Genomic DNA, 15,853 nt, shown 5'->3' with positions numbered 1-15,853 from the left:
GTGGCATTGACAATGAGCAGACAAAATGGCTTCGTTCGACTATGGTGCCCGGAGCGCGCCTCCGACTGGTGTGCTTTTAGCGCCTACTCTGGTCATACGTCAAAAGTGGTCCCGAAGTGGCAGCAAGTGACGTCACAGAAACCGGAGGATTCTGCTGTCAGATGTCGCGAACCTGGCGGTCTGTCGCGAAAAGCACGAGCGAACGCGAGTGTCGCTGTCGTCACGGCGTCCCAGACGTCCCAACTTCCGGCTGCTGTAGCTACCGTGGACTGTCGAAGTGAAGAGCGACCTGCAGCAGAACAGGGGTTTGCCACAATCGCCACCACTGCTGAAACGCCGCCAGGATAGCGACCGGCGGCAGCGTAACACGTCTATAACGTCATCAGGCGGAAATCGAGGGGCCGCTTTTTTTGGGTGCGGTAAACACATCAGTCGGAGACGCGTTCCAGGCACCATAGTTTGACAACGCGCTACGTGAACGGTCGTTCAAGTTTTAAAGAATAGAGACACATCACCGAGCTTTATGGTCGCTTCGACGCTCTTCACACTATCTGTCTCTAGCGATTTGAAATTCCGACAGGCAAAAGTTACCTTGGCCGTCTCGCGCACGTCAGTAGCACGCCGTAAACCTCAAGACACGGCCCGCGGGTTTGCACGCGGAACGTTTAAGACGTTGACTACAAGATGGCTCTGCCGGTCAAACGTTAATCACCATCATCGTTTACACGGTTTTACGATTCACCAAACGCGTTAAATATCACGTACGGCTTTACGGAACGAAGCTGCTGCACCCCATCCAAAATTTCGGAAGCGTGAGCTCTAAAATAAGATAATAAAAAAATAAAAAACGATTGCCTCAAACTGCCTAATATTGTCCACCCACAGTCGACGCTAGGATCCAACGGAGCCAATCAGGGTACGCGAAAAGTGCATCGTCATGGCACTCGTCGTTTAGGCGTGTCTCCTGTCATTGGTTGAACCAATGACGCAAAGGAAAAAATGAAAGACGTTTACAAATCTCTGTTATGCGAGATTAGAGCGCAGCTTTTGAGGTATTTTGATTTTGCGATATACGTTGCTAAACAATTTGAGAAAGAAAAAATATATGTACAAATGTGGCTGCCGGTGACGTTTCTAGGAGGAGCAGGGGAAGAGGAGGGCCCTTACTGTACCCTTCTCCGTATTCTAACCCTCCTTCTTCCCCCGTACCCTCTCCTCCTCCTCCGTACCCTTCCCCCTACCCTCAATAACCTGGCCTTTTCCTCTATATTCTCTCCTCCTTCCTCCGTACCCTCCCCTCGCCTCCATACCCCCACCCCTCTCCGTCCCCTCCCCTCCTCCCTTTCCATACGCTCCCCTCCTCCTTCGGTTACGCCGACGCCGCAAAACACGGGAACGAGCTCTAAGTGCTGCGCTCTAAAAAAGCGCAAGGTCACGAGGAGTTTTCTGTGCGTAATTAATTGAGCTTTTATAAAGTTATGTGTAATAGCAGTAGAACACTCACTTGTTAAAGTCGAACACACTGCAGACAAATATTTGCAACCTCTTATCAGGACTCTGTGAAGAAAAAGAGGTGACAAGACGCAAATAGTTAAACCAAGAACTACACTTTTTTTTTTTTTTGGGGGGGGGGGGGATCGGTTGCTTAGTGGGCTAGCGCACACCAGCTCGGAGCACGTGGAGCGAAAGCTCGCGCTGCAGAACCCAGGGAATGAATGAATAAACTTTATTGCAGAACCCAGGGATCTTGGGTTCAATCCCCACCCCCTGCCCGTTTTGATCTGGATGAGCATCGTACCGGCGTGCGGTCGTGTACCACTATACTGCGTGGGTCACGTTTAAGACCACAGGCTAGCGGTTGTACTGCACTGTCTAAATTTCTCATCTACAGCGTGTGACTCGTCGCAACTTTGAAATGGCTGACCAACTACACGCTGTCTAGAAATCCACACAATCCAGATTATTATTTAATTGCACGTTTTTCGAAGAGATCTTTGCGTAAGTGCCAGCTCTCCTCCAAACCTATCTGGGCAGTCAACCATTTCGTCGTTTACCCTGAGACTGGGTTTTTTTTTGAAGAGCAGAAGTAGCAGAAAACAGACAGGTCTCAATGAAGAGCAGAAGTAGCAGAAAACAGACAGGTCTCAACTTCTGCTCTTCAAAAAACCCCCCAGTCTCAGGGTAAACGACGAAATGGTTGACTTCCACCAGCTAGCCTGTACTTTGACTCTTTTCTCGTCTATCTGGGCAGGCTCGTAATTGTGCTTCGGGAGGAACAGGGACTGGCAAAATAGCTTGAGCGCAGCCATTTTTGATCTGCGTTTCACTCAGAAGTGACAAGTTAATCCAGCGTGTCACAACATTTTTCAAGCTTTTCCTAAATGTCCCCTTCTTCCCATGCTACAAAACGGCTTTTTGCATTACGCAGGGCGGTGCCCGAATATGGCAAATAGCATATAGTCGGTTACAGGTTAAGAGTTCAGGGGAAGTTCCTCCCGTCCGTCTATCTCCTCTCCAATGGTCACTCTGCTAAAGTGTAAAAAGGTGGGAGGAGTTTCCCCTGAACTCTTAAGTTGTCACCGGCAAGGCTAATAACAGGCAACACTTCTGTCGTCTGATATTGGCCACCAGTTTACGTAGGAGGCTACCGCCTTACTACGGAGGCTAGAATACTGACTAGTCTTCGGAGTGGAGGCGTTTCCTATGGGCGCCAGGGAAATGCGCTGCGACAACGCCGCTAGGTGGCGGTCGAGCGAGCAGTTCGGTTACCGGCTGCTTCCCTTCGTACGATTAAAGGCTACGAGATCCGCGTAAAGCGCGGCCGGTTCCTTGTTCTTTGTGACCGATTGGCATGCAATGGCACCAAATGGGGTAAAACTTGTTTGTACAAAATTGTGACAGCGGGTACAACATTTGACCATTTGACTAAGAAACCTCGAGACTTGGACAAGTAGGGACGGACAAACACAAAGTTTTTTTGGGGGGCTTTGTGGTTGTTCGTCCCTTTTCGTTCCAGTCTCGGGGTTTTTAGCCAAAGGTTTTGCCACCACCAACTCGTTGGCGCCCTAACCTTTTGTTCATTAGCGGATACAGGTTGTGCAAAGAGAAAATTACACTGTTCCGTGCTCCGAAGGACGTCGAGCATTTGGAGGCATGGGCCCGCAACATCAATTGGGCTGACAAGAAGCTCGACAGCACCTGCGCTGTTTTTGCAAGACACTTCAAATAATAGTACGTGGAAAAGACGTTCAAGCACCTTGCAAACGGTGAGCTTCCTGAGATTGATCTCGAAAGACCTTTTTTGAAGAAAAATGCCATTCGTACCATTTTGTCTGTCGCGCCAAGTTATTTTACCCGAAATCTCCCCACAAAATGAAAGCAAAAAACCTGTGCCGCAAACTCTCGCCGCCTCGGAGATAAAACAAAAGGACGAGGAAGAAAGTTTCTGGGAAGCTGCAGATGACCAAGACGAGGGGACAAGCTCAACATCAGCGCAGCAGTCGGGCACATCTCGGTTTTACAACAACCTGCAGCCGCCAACCACGTCCTGGTAGAAGATCGTGCTCAAGGATGACCCGGTCTCTTTACCTTACGGATAGTGTGAGCCAGGAAGCGACATCCATGTGCTGACTAAAAAGCGAATGACATAATCTTCCCTGAGTCGTGAGAGTGCAGCGCGATGCTGCCTGTATCTCCGCGGTTTGGGGACTAGATATAGAGGTGTATACCACAGTGGAAGCTTAAACTGAGCTGATAAAAGTGGAAAACACAGCTATGTGTTATGGAACAACGTTTAAGCCACTTGAGGGAGAGAGCTTTGTAGCCTTTGGTAACACATACTTCTCAAAGCAGTGCACTGGTCAAACAGAAAATGAGCAGCCGTTCTTGTCACTGGTCTTGACAACACAGAAGCAATCATCCACGTAACGTAAACATAGAGTGGGTATGGCGAAAGCGTGCTTAAATATTTTTGCTCGATTGCTTGCATTGTGAGGTTGGCTACCGTAAACGCCTTCCTTGAACACGGAGCCGAGCCTGCTTCGAAACGTAAGGCACATTGAAAGGATACTAAAATACTTTCTTACAAGAAAGGATACTAAATATCCTTTCTTATTGCTTACCTAACCATGCGGAGTTCCGTCGAAGTGTTTACATTTAAGACATTAGATGTACGACATCTTTTTTTGTGATTTCTAGTCATTTTGCAATGCATTGACAATAATTTGTGTTATATATAGAACATTTGTTGTGAATTAAAGACATTTTGCGAGTTTGCATCTTTCTTGTAATATTTAATGGACATTTATTGTGCATGCGTCATTTTGTAATAATTAAAGTTCACTGTTTTTTTTTTCTCTGGAACATTTTTCATATCTATGTTTTGTAACTATATGCAACACTAGTTTTTAAGTGCTATCGTCGCCGAGAGACTCGAAATCAAATTGGAGAGCCAGTACGTCATGGTAACTAGTACCATTATTCCCAAAAAGCACCGTCGCAATCATGGGCGTACCAACCGGTTGGGGGGGGGGGGGGGGGCAATAAAACTTTGGTTGGGGCTAGTTGGTTCGTATCGATTAAAAGGTTAAAAGACGCGAACAAACAGGACGAAAAAAGAGACACTTCTACTCTGGGCTCTTTCCTATATCATCACGTCAAGCAAGATCCAGCCATCAGCTGTGTTAACCTCATTGTCATTTCTACATGCCAGTCCCGTTTCCTAACGCATTGCATCAAAACAAAGTTTGTGCCTCCGGAGGTGCGCGCCCTTTTCGGACTGCTGGAGACATCATGGGGTCATGCCAGAAGAGTGTGCAAGATTGTGAAGTCGGAGCATTGGCGACAGGTGCGAATGTATCAAGACTGGTTGCAGGTTTTGGTTTACGAAGGGAGTGAACCTTGCTCCGCAGACCGTCGGCTTCCTGGTTACAGGAGGTTGGCGGCCCAGTTGACAGACTTTTTGTGGCAGCGCATACGCATGAACCTTCCGCCCAAGATGAAAAGTGCGGCCACTTGTGCGAACAACGTCACTGTACTGGGCGATGTCCCCTTGCCAGGAGACGTACGGATGACTCTGGAAAAGGGTCCGAAGTACAGCTATGAACCTTCTTCAAAGCAGCATGAGCTACCGGGCATGGTGCGTCGGGTTGCCAACCGCGTCCGTGAACAGGACAGAGAGCGAGCCATCAGTGAAGGAGTGGACTGTCTCAAGCACACAGTGAGTCGAGAACCGAGGAAACAACCTCGAGTTAGAAAAATCGTTGACTTTATCAAGGACAGTGGGCTTACAGTGGTTGAAGCCGACAAAGAGGGTGGTTCTGTTGTGATGAGGGAAGATCTTTTCCAGGACAAGGCTTTAGCGGCTATTGAAAAGAATTTCAAGCCTGCCCAATTTCTCCCGAAGAAGCAAAGGACGGCTGCCCTGAGGTTGCTCAAAGACGTGAACCTTGAAGGATTAAAGGCGGTCAACAAGGCAGCTAAATATGGTTTTTTGGAGGTCTTATTAAGGGGCGGCAAGACTCATAAGACTAGCTGTCCCTTGCAAGTCATTGTCTCGAAAAAGAGTGCCTGGCAGGTCCAGGTCAGCGGGTACTTACAGCGTCACCTAAGTGCCTTAGTCATTGACGATCCCTTTCTGGTTCGAAGCTCCGGGGAACTAGTTCAAGATTTGAAAACAGGGTTGCAGAATGCGGCCACAGCCTTTTCTGTGGATGTAGAAGAGTTGTTTTACTCGGTTCCCCATGATGGACTTTACGTCGCTGTTCGTGAGAGCATAACGCAGTCAGGTGAAGTGGGGTTCCAGAATTCTGCGGTGTCAACTGCGACCATTTTATAGCGCTGTTAGAATTTTACTTTCAGTCCACGGCCGCTGTTTTTAATGAACAGTTCTACGTACAGAAGAGTGGTATTTGTATTGGTTCTTCAGTGGCACCTGTTTTGTGTGACATTTATCTTTCTGCCATGGACAAGCGCATATCGAGGAATCTTGACGGGATGAATGTGGTCAAGATCTTCCGCTATGTGGATGATGTTTTGGTTATTTTGGGGGAATTTACAGCGAATTGTATGGAAAATGACGTGGCAGAAATTATTAATCTGTTTAAGTCATTGTCCGGCGGACTGAACTTCACTTGGGAAATGCCTAATGAAGGCAGTATTCAGTTTCTAGATTTACAGCTCTTTTTTACTAAGGATCATTTGTGCTGGAGTTATAATCCACGAACTAAGAAAGGCCTCCTTTCTTTTAGCAGTGCCCACTCTAAGCTCGTAAAACGGGGGATTGCATTCACCTGCCTTCACGCAGCCATTACAAAAAGCTGCCCGCATAGACTGCCGGTCAGCTTTGATCAGCAGGTTGCACGCTTGACGAGGGCCGGTTACCCGAAGAGCTTAGTGACAAGTGTGTGTGAAAGGCTCTTAAAGAAAATTAAACGAGAGGGTGTTGACAAAAGTCGTGAAAAGACAGACAAGATGCCAGTGCGGGTGATACCATATTTGCACAAAGTGTCCCACAATTTAAAAAAGATGTCTGTTAGACACAGGGTTAACGTCGTCTTCTAAGCCCCGTGCAAACTTTCAAAGTTATGCTCCGCGATGACAAAACGGAAGTATGTAGTGTGCTCAAAGAAACATGTAACAAGATACACCGAATGCGTGACTAAGGTTGTTTATGAGATTCTTTTTAGTTGCGGCCAAGTTTACATCGGTCAGACAGGCCGATGCTTTAATGAAAGAGCACGCGAACATAAGCTTGCCGTACGCAATATTTCGGGTGGGCATCTTGCGGAGCACTGCAAACGATGTGGGTGCGAACCTTTGTTTGAGCGCACAAGGTTTATAAAAAAAGGGAATGAAAAAATGCAAAGAGAACTAATCGAAGCTTTCTGTATACACAAAGCGGCTGAAAGATGCGTAAGCATGCCATCTCTTTATCTGTTAACCAAAGAAATTGTGTTTCTTGAAGGATGTGTGTAATGAATGATAGGAATTTTTATCAGTTTCATGTGTTTAGGCGATTGGGATCGAGTTTGACGATGATTCGTGTTTCAATAAATCAGTTGGAAGTTGGCGCCTCTCCGTGTCGTACGTGCCTCTTTTTTCGTCCTGTTTGTTTGCGCCTTTTAACCTTTTAATTTGGGGGGGGGGGGGGGGGGGGCGCCACTGGGCAGAGAAAACGCTGGCCGGCGGCGCCCCACGGATACCAAGGGCACCACCCCCCGGCACTGAAGGGGGCGGGGGGTCTGGTTTCCCCCCCCCCCCCCCTTCCCTAAAAAAACAAAATCTCGACGTCCACGACCGCACAGTCGTACGTTCGTGCGGTTCCCTTTTTGCGGTAGGAATTTTAATCATGCGTCAGTTTATGGTCAGCTCAACCTCCCTGCTTTCTTCATATATATCGACCTAATTCTTCTTCTAAAAGCGCCTGGACACGCTTTCCGGCTCTTCGATCGCAGCCTCTGTGCTAATCGCACGACACCCTCCACGTTTCTCGGGGCCTCCCGAGGTGTACGACTGCAGAGAAGCCGCTGCTGTCATCGCAAAAAAAAATATTATCCTTTCTGCCGGCGCTGAACACACTAGTAAGTCTAGTATGTATTCCAGCCTCTGTAGTTTTTCTACCATATATCTATCGTCGTTATTATCATCATAATTCCACATTTCCAGCGCCAGTGAAGGTGATGATATTTGTGCGGTGTCGCACACTGGTTAGTGTAATATTAAAATAATTTAAGCCTTTGCATATTCTACAAATATTTATAGTAAGGGGCAAGATTAAACAGTGGTTATAGTCGGTGAGAGTTTAGGAGGGGGATCGGTGGCCGAGTGGTCTAGCGCACACCAGCTCGGAGCACGTGGAGCGAAAGCTCGCGCTGCAGAACCTAGGGATCCTGGGTTCGAGCCCCACCCCTGCCCGTTTCGATCTGGATGAGCATCGTACCGGCGTGCGGTCGTGTATCACTACTGCGTGATGCACGTTAAAGACCCCAGGCTAGCGGCTGTACCGCACTGGCTAAATTTCTCATCTACAGCTGGGAGACTCGTCGCCCCTGTGAGGCAGACCAAGTTCTAGGCTGTATAAACACACACACAACCCAATTTTTTTTTTGAGAGTTTAGGAACCCGGTGGGCGCTCCACCGCGAGTGCGGGCTTTCTGCCTTTGATAATACTTCGTCACACCTACGGAAGGCAATGAGAAAGTACCGGAGCTGGAACTTCTACTGAGATCTTAACCTGTCATCGATTATAGATGGCGCAAGCCGCAGCTCAATTCGAAGTGTTTGTCGGTAATAATATATTCATCAAATGATCGTGGCTAGCGTGCCTGGGGTTGGAAAACGTTCTTAAATTGTCAATACTTAAAATTCTCTACCTGAAAGATCTTGCAGTCGAGTACAGGACACTTGGCTTCGTGGAAAGTAAGACCATTGTCGAGGAAAAAGCCCCGGGCAATCGATTCGATGAACTCCACGCCGACGACACGATGGCCCATGCTGTAAAACCTGCTCACGACGGTCAATAAATTATATGTGAGTATTGTTTTCTTTTCCCTTCATTTTACGGTTGAACAAATAACAAGCGAAGTCAGCCTACAGCTTCACTTGAATCTAAAGTAGGTTTATTTCGGTGTAAAAAATAAGGTGACAGGTCAACATATTCTGCTGTTATTGGGTATTATCTTTAACAAAAAAAAAAAAAAAGAAAAAAAACTGCACTGGGAGATTTTTTTAACCCCCCCCCCTTTCCCTCCCCTTCCCCCAATTCTGAAAAAGTAGTGACGGAACCATATGTGAAGTGCCGTCTACCCCAAACTTCGGTTAGGAACACGTGCCGGAGCTCCCCGTTAGCACGTGAAATCCCGAAGCACGTGCCACCAGCTGCAAGCAGATTTGTACGTAATGCGTTACTTATATCTATACTCGTTGTCACATCAAGAAAAGAGGAAGTTTTGCGCGTTATTCATGGGCTGCGAATACTTGAAAGAATAAAACATCGAGGACGAGGACGGAAACAAGATTTCTTTCATCCTCCTGTTTTTGAGAGGAGTCCTGTTCCCTCATCAAATAAAAACATGTCTCTCTCTCTCCGTCCACGTCGTCGATGTTTTATTCTTTCAAGCATTCGTATCAATTCAACAACACGCTCGTTTTCAATTATTCATGAGCTACGCGAAGTACTTACATAATTTCGTTGTTGAAGAAAAAAACGATGCTTCTGGCGTTGGAAACGTCTACGCCTTGATGAAATAACATAAAGGTAATGTATGATATACCTACATACAATATATCTGTTCAACGCATGAAAAGGAAACTTAGTAACATACCACGGGGGGTCGGACTTTTTGAACCATAAAATGCTTTTTAACGCTTCCCCCCCTCCTCCCACACTTTTGTCCTACCGTCTGCCCGTCCATCTGTCCGTGCATTTCCGATAAATTTAGCGGGAAAAGTAGCGTCACGTGACATGACGTGACCTATACACCTTGGGGAAAATTGAAGGCACGTGACCTATATGTCAACTCAGTTTCTCCTTTAAATTTAGCGGGAAATTGACGTCACGTCTCCCATTCACCAATTCAGTTACCCGCTAAATTTAGCGTGAAATTTAACGTCTTGTGACCGAGACACAAGTCCACGTTTCCCACTGTTTAGCGCAGAAAATGGAGGTCACGTGTCCTGACGTCACGTGATCTATATAACCATTCCGAGTCTCCGCTAAATTTAGCGGGAAAACATATACACCAATTTCCTCTAGTGCATTTGATGCGTTATAGGACTTTGAAGGTAAAGGTCAAAGTAGGGAGTTGGTCACGCTTCAAGAAACGAAACGATAAGCGCACTTTTGTTACCTTTTACTTTAGTAACATGTCCGGCTGTACAGCCCCCTTCCCGGATACATAACGCACTACGCAAAATGCTTTTATTAGGGCTGGGCGTCGATTAAAAATTTTAACCCGATTAATCGCCACCCTTTAATCGATTGATTAATCGATTAATCGGTCTCGTTCATTTCCATGCTTAATAATACTGCTTAAAAATAAAAATTCCATCTTTTTTTTTTCTTTTTTTTGCTGAACATGTGTTAAACGACGCAATAATTTTGATTATGAATCAACCTTCATGCTTAGTTAAGAACAGTGCAAAGACACTCACACTCACAGATTACTACTTCAACTCCATGAGACAAAAATGTTCGTTGATATTCTCCACGATGGGCGGCTTCTTTTGATTGCTCACAGTAGCCTCTGCTGCACTAAACGGACACTCGCACGGCGTTGAAATCGCTGGGACATGTGAAAACCTTCTGCACGTGTATGAAGTTACAAATCTGCCCCTTACAGTTTACCTTAAGGTAATATCTTGCCTAAAGTTTTCACTTCATACATGTGTGCTCGTCCGTGTCTGCTTGGTGAAAGCATTTAATTTTTATTTAATTTTTGTTCTTCAAATTTTTACCGATTAACCGGTTAAACAAATTAATCGCGATTAAAGCATTAATCGATTAATCGGTAGGTTAATTGATCAATTGCCCAGCCCTAGTTTCTAAGGTGGGGGAAAAGGCGACACTCCCTCGTTTCACAATAAAAACGCCCATAAAAAAAAGAGAAAAAAACAAACAAACAACAGAAGTTGTGTCTAATACTTGTCGCGCCTCGTCGCACCGGGCAAGACGGCCTGCATCTGCCGGCTGTGGCTCCCACAAACCTGGGCCCCGCAACTTATTCGCAACTTAAAAAAAAAAAAAAAAAAAAAAAATCTGAAGGAGAGCGGGGCATATACCGGCAACCAAGGTGTGCCTTAGAAAGCTAAAACCAAAAGAAACATAGGAAAAGGGCTACGAATGTCACGGGTTGCAGTTGGTAATATCTCTTGACTTCCGGTGGGACCCTATAACAGGGGGGGCAGAGACAGTATGGTTCCCTTGTCGCCCGTTCCGCGAAGGCGCTTTACAAAGGGGTCGATGTGTCGTGTTGCTGGGTTTGGCAGCCGCCTTATTATGAGTACACGCGGTGAGTAAAGCGGCAGTCGCACTGAAAATACATCGTACATGCGACAGTCTGTATGCGACACTGTCTAAGGTATTCCTTGGTCGCGTTGGTCATAGCAAAACGGTTTGCAGACATGTTTGCAAACATACATATTGTGGGCTCTTCGAACATGCTTCAGAGCTCGAGCATGTTTAAAGCACGCATTCTTGGAATACGCTTCAGGCTTGTCCGCTGATAAGGTTCTCATCATGTCTGCAGCAAAAAAACCCGTTTTTTTGCATGGTGTAGAAGCAGTGTAGCTGCAGCTTAAAGCAACTTACAGTCTGCTTAAACAACGTTTCTGACCTTGCTAAATAAAAAGAAGATTGGCAAAAAATTGCTGTCAGCACGTACTTTAACTGATCCTCCTTAGCCGTATACGGCCTCGGGTGAAATAGAAAACGAAAATGATAACCGTCCTCACCATTTCAACTCGGGTGCCTTTCCACACATCGGGATGTAGACGCGGGCATCTTGTTTTCCGGCCAGAATGAGGTCTTTGTGCTTCTCCAGGAGCCTGCGCGAATGGACGCGGACGCTACGTAAAAAAAGCGATTGTGCTGCCTGTATGTTTAGACATAGCCTCCTCTATACTCACAAAGCCCGACAGTTCGACAACTGAGCCATAAAGTGCTCGGTCGCAGACTTGGAGCGCGAGGATCTGGTAGCACAGAGCATTAGAGAGCCATTTCTCGGGGAAGCTGGACGTCAGCGCACAAATTTTTCAAAGGCGAGGACCCAAAACACAATAGTTCGCTCGAGCGAAGTGTGTTTCGACGTCTCGCCGCAACGGGGCGCCAGTCACGTGGCTCTCCTCATATCCGTTGTCTGCCGCTCCACCTTTTCTATTTCGGCGGTCGCTTCTCGGGACGATCTGCTAGGCTTTGTCAGTATATAGGAGGATATGGTTTAGAGCGCGTCATTTTAGTCAACCCCGGTGGGCGTCTCTCGTGTCGTCGCTCTAGAATTTAAATCTAGCCAGTGGGGTAAACCTGCTATAGCCTGGAGTCTGTAACGTGCATCGCGCCATATAGTGCTACCGGTGAATGATGGACTGAGGTGCTTGAGGATGGAAGCAGTTTGCTTTCCGCTGAGCCTTATATACAATTACGCATTCGAATACAACGTCTCTGCCCAGCTTCACGCTCCGGTCGAGAACTCGGAGCTAAAGCTCCGGTAGGCAACCGCGGAGGACGTCTGAATCAAGCATGCTTAGCGACGGACCCGCGTTGCGCATCCGGCTTCGAGAGGCGGCCACGAAGCGAACCCGAATCCGACCAGGCGTTTCGCTCCTACTCGAGCCACCGAGTAAACTACGCTCCAGAGTAACGACATTTGGCCATATTCTGACTTTAAATAATGGCTGCCAGTTATCTGAAGCTTCATTTGTAATCGCAGGAAACGTTTTACCGTCCTCCAGAAATGTTAGAACATTTCGAGAGAGAGCAAAACAATATCACCTGTGCTTCCTACTACCGTGTATAAAGTTCAGGAAGTCACATCTTTGAATTTTGACGATCGACAGTCGTGTCTGCTGTGCTCTAAGCACCAAGATGGCGGCTCCCACTAGCTGATCGGGGAACGGAGTGCCGATACTCTAAGCGCGGCTCATGTAGTGGCTCTGGCTCCTTTCATTGGCCTATACCAACGATTCGGACATTTATTGCTTGTTTTCGTAACCCCTAAAATAATGCGAATGTTCTAAACCTAGCCTATTTAGGCTAGGTTTTCAGATTAAGTGCAGTCACAAAAAGCGTATCCGCAAGTTAATGGAACTAGCGCAATGAAATACACTCACTCTAACTCTAACTCTAACAAACTCTAACTCACTAACTCTAACTCTAACTGTAACATTAACCACAAGCTCCACTAACTCCATTAAACACTTGGTTTAACGCTAGTGGTTTAGCACCAATAGCGGTAAACCAAGAATCTTTTAGTAGCAATACAATAGCAAGACAATCTTCTAAGCAGAATTTTTCCAAGGTGATACTTCCCATGAGATCAGTTTTAGAGCAAACTTCTTACCCGTTAAAAATTCATTTTAAGTGAAACGCAGAGTAGATGTGCCCCCCAGCGTGCGGAGGCGGTAAGGGACTAATTAGCGGTCGCGGTCGCCGGTCATGAAGATGCGACACCGGAATGGGCCACTAATGACCCGCTACACACCAATTAAACCAGCCCTGCCCCTTGACCAGAGGTGGCAGTAATAAAAATTGCTCTAATCAAATTACGGTAATTAAATTACGTTTTGCAACAACGAAAAATGAAATGCACTACTTTTGGTGTAGATAATTTAGTAATGTTATGAATTAGCCTAGAACGCTGATGGCGATGAATATACTGAACAACTTGCCTTTTTAGGTATATTTCTGAGTGCATACAAAAACCATAAGGGAATTTTTTTTTTTTTTTTAAATTTCAGCACGCACATGACTAGTGAAAGCACTTAGCTGTGCTGAAATAAGGGTGATTGCGCAGGCGAGTTCATTGGAAGCGTACAAAATTTAATGGAACAAAAACAATGCTATTAAACAAAAATGAAATAAAGAAGAGCTTGATGCTGGAACGAGACTTTGTAGGGATTGGGGTGGGGTCTAATCTTCGTGCCCGAAACAGCTATGACCCCTGTATTGTGAGGCTGGTTTAACGAAAATGACGAATAAGCTGCATATTTTGTAGCAGAACAGCTAGGATCTGTAGTTCAAGAGGAGATAAGTAAAGTACGGGTATAGCGATTGCAGATAAAATGTTTCAGAATAGAGCAACCACCAAGAAGACAGATGTTCGATTGCCACAATAAAAGGTTAACAATTTTATCACTTGGAAACACCACAACGGGGGAGCTCCTGCTAATTTATTTTTTGTTTTCTTTGAATGTCGCGGGGAATCATCCATCCATATCAGACACATTGAAGAAGGGAGGCACAAAGACTTGTGAAATAACCCCAAATATTATCCGCCATACCTCTCCCCTCTAAAACATGTCTCCCTTTACTTACGGTGAGCATCGCCATGCTTTGAGCCTGGCGGACCAGGTTTCAAGCTGCGTCTTACATAGGTTACCTATTTATAATGTAAATAAAATTATCGGTACCAAAATAAATATTTTTTATGAGGATGCAAAAAGAAATATTTAAGCAATAATATTACTTTTCATAACTAATTTGAATTTGTAATTAATTAATCTCCTGTGGTGTTCGTAATAGAATTTAGTTACATTTTAGTAGTTTCAGGCAAAGTAATTATTAGTGTAATTTAATTACAAAATGAAAGTCAATTGTCCTCTCTGCCCTCGGCGAATGTTTGCCAGCCTACAGTTCAAGAAAGGTGGGGAACGCTATCCCATTTAAAAGTCCCCCCTCATCCTTGGAATTAAGACGCGACACATGTCAGTGGCTTTGCGTGTGAGCATGCATGAATCCCACTTGTGCCAGCCATTAAGGTCAGAAATATTACACTACAATATGGTAATATTTTTGCTTAACCCTTTTAAACACAAGCAACTTGTCAAACTATATGTCCTATACCTACAAGAAATAATTGTTTCTGATCGCTGGCAACATGAGTAAAAGTTCTAAATAGTAGAGTGTGGCCCTCCTCCTCCCCCCCCCCCAAAAAAAAAGAAAAAAAGAAAGTATGTTTTATTTTCAGCAAAAAGAAACTATGCAACCCCGAACGCCTATTTTTCACCCAAATGTAGCGCTAGAGGTCTTAACCAGATGCCAGAGCTTCAGAACTAGCCGTTATCCTATTAACAAAAAGTCAACCGGCTGACGCCACGCCCTCTCCATGTCTTCTAACTCCTTGGCTGGCTTCCACAACGTGCTGAACGGAGGCTGCGGTCGTTGTAAAGTGAGCTTCAACCCTTAAACATGCCCCCTCCAGCAATATTTGATCCTACGACTGCATATGGATACATCCCTCTGCGTTCCGAAACAGTATACGTGCGTCGCTAACGCTGGCCATCAGCGATGCAGCAGACGCCACCATCTTGTCTGCGCCTTTGGGGTAGTAAATAGCTAGTAAAAAGGTAGTGACGGTAAGAAAACAGTTGTAACTGCTGCATTTACCAGCTTTTTACTACCTTTTTTATAAGAATGTAAAGTGCCTTTGGGATTGCGTCACAGCGTCCCGTTACACTTTGACGTCACCGAGGTTACTTGTCACGAACAAAAAATCCGTAGGGCCGGCCCTATAAATGCTATGTACCCTAGCCTCCTCTATACTCACAAAGCCTGGCAGTTTGACGATGGAGCCATAGAGTGCCCGGTCGCAGATTCGGAGCGCGAGGATCTGGTAGCAGAAAGCATTTCTCAAGGAGTCTGTACTCAGCGCACAGCTTTTGCAGCGGCGAGAACCCGAAACTTGGTTTTCCAACTTGACAAGAAAAGAAGTGGTAGCGCAAGGAACGCGAGGAACACGAGCGAACATCGCATCGCTCGGAAGAGGCGTGTTTCGGCGCCTTGTCGCAGCGAGGCGCCCGTTACGTGGCTCTCCCCTCATTCGTTGTCTGCCGCTCTACCTTTTCAATTTCGTTGGCCGCTTTTCGTGGCGATCTGCCTGGCTTTGTCAGTATAGAGGAGGCTATCTATGTACTTAAGACTAAAAACTAATGGCGCTTTGCAACTACGCTCGTGAACGACTCATTCTTATTATTTAAATTAAAGTACAGCGTGTAACCCCCTAAAAGAAATGAGCGACTTTTGCTCTGCAAAAATTAAACTATGCATGGGGGAACGCTCATTTTCCGGCTAAATGTAATGGCTCAAATAAGATGCCAAAGATTGAGAACTCACCGTTTCTCAGTCAAAAGTTATGTCAAT

At 45.9% G+C, this 15,853-nt stretch overlaps 1 protein-coding gene across 1 annotated transcript in view; it reads right to left on the bottom strand.

The window, feature by feature from the left end:
- LOC115328890 (thiopurine S-methyltransferase) overlaps positions 1 to 15,853 on the bottom strand; it is a 35,464-nt gene that overhangs the window by 14,996 nt on the left and 4,615 nt on the right. The window contains exons 2-4 of the mRNA XM_040210733.3: positions 11,452 to 11,544; positions 8,373 to 8,502; positions 1,505 to 1,557 (exon numbers count right to left, since the gene is read on the bottom strand). Of these exons, the coding sequence (XP_040066667.1) occupies positions 1,505 to 1,557; positions 8,373 to 8,502; positions 11,452 to 11,544 (276 nt within the window). The remainder of the gene's footprint in view (positions 1 to 1,504; positions 1,558 to 8,372; positions 8,503 to 11,451; positions 11,545 to 15,853) is intronic.

Source organism: Ixodes scapularis, unplaced genomic scaffold (assembly GCF_016920785.2).
Source record: "Ixodes scapularis isolate PalLabHiFi unplaced genomic scaffold, ASM1692078v2 PGA_scaffold8__174_contigs__length_109621045, whole genome shotgun sequence".
In the NCBI taxonomy this organism is placed as follows: domain Eukaryota; kingdom Metazoa; phylum Arthropoda; class Arachnida; order Ixodida; family Ixodidae; genus Ixodes; species Ixodes scapularis.
This window is presented reverse-complemented; position numbering and strand designations above follow the sequence as displayed.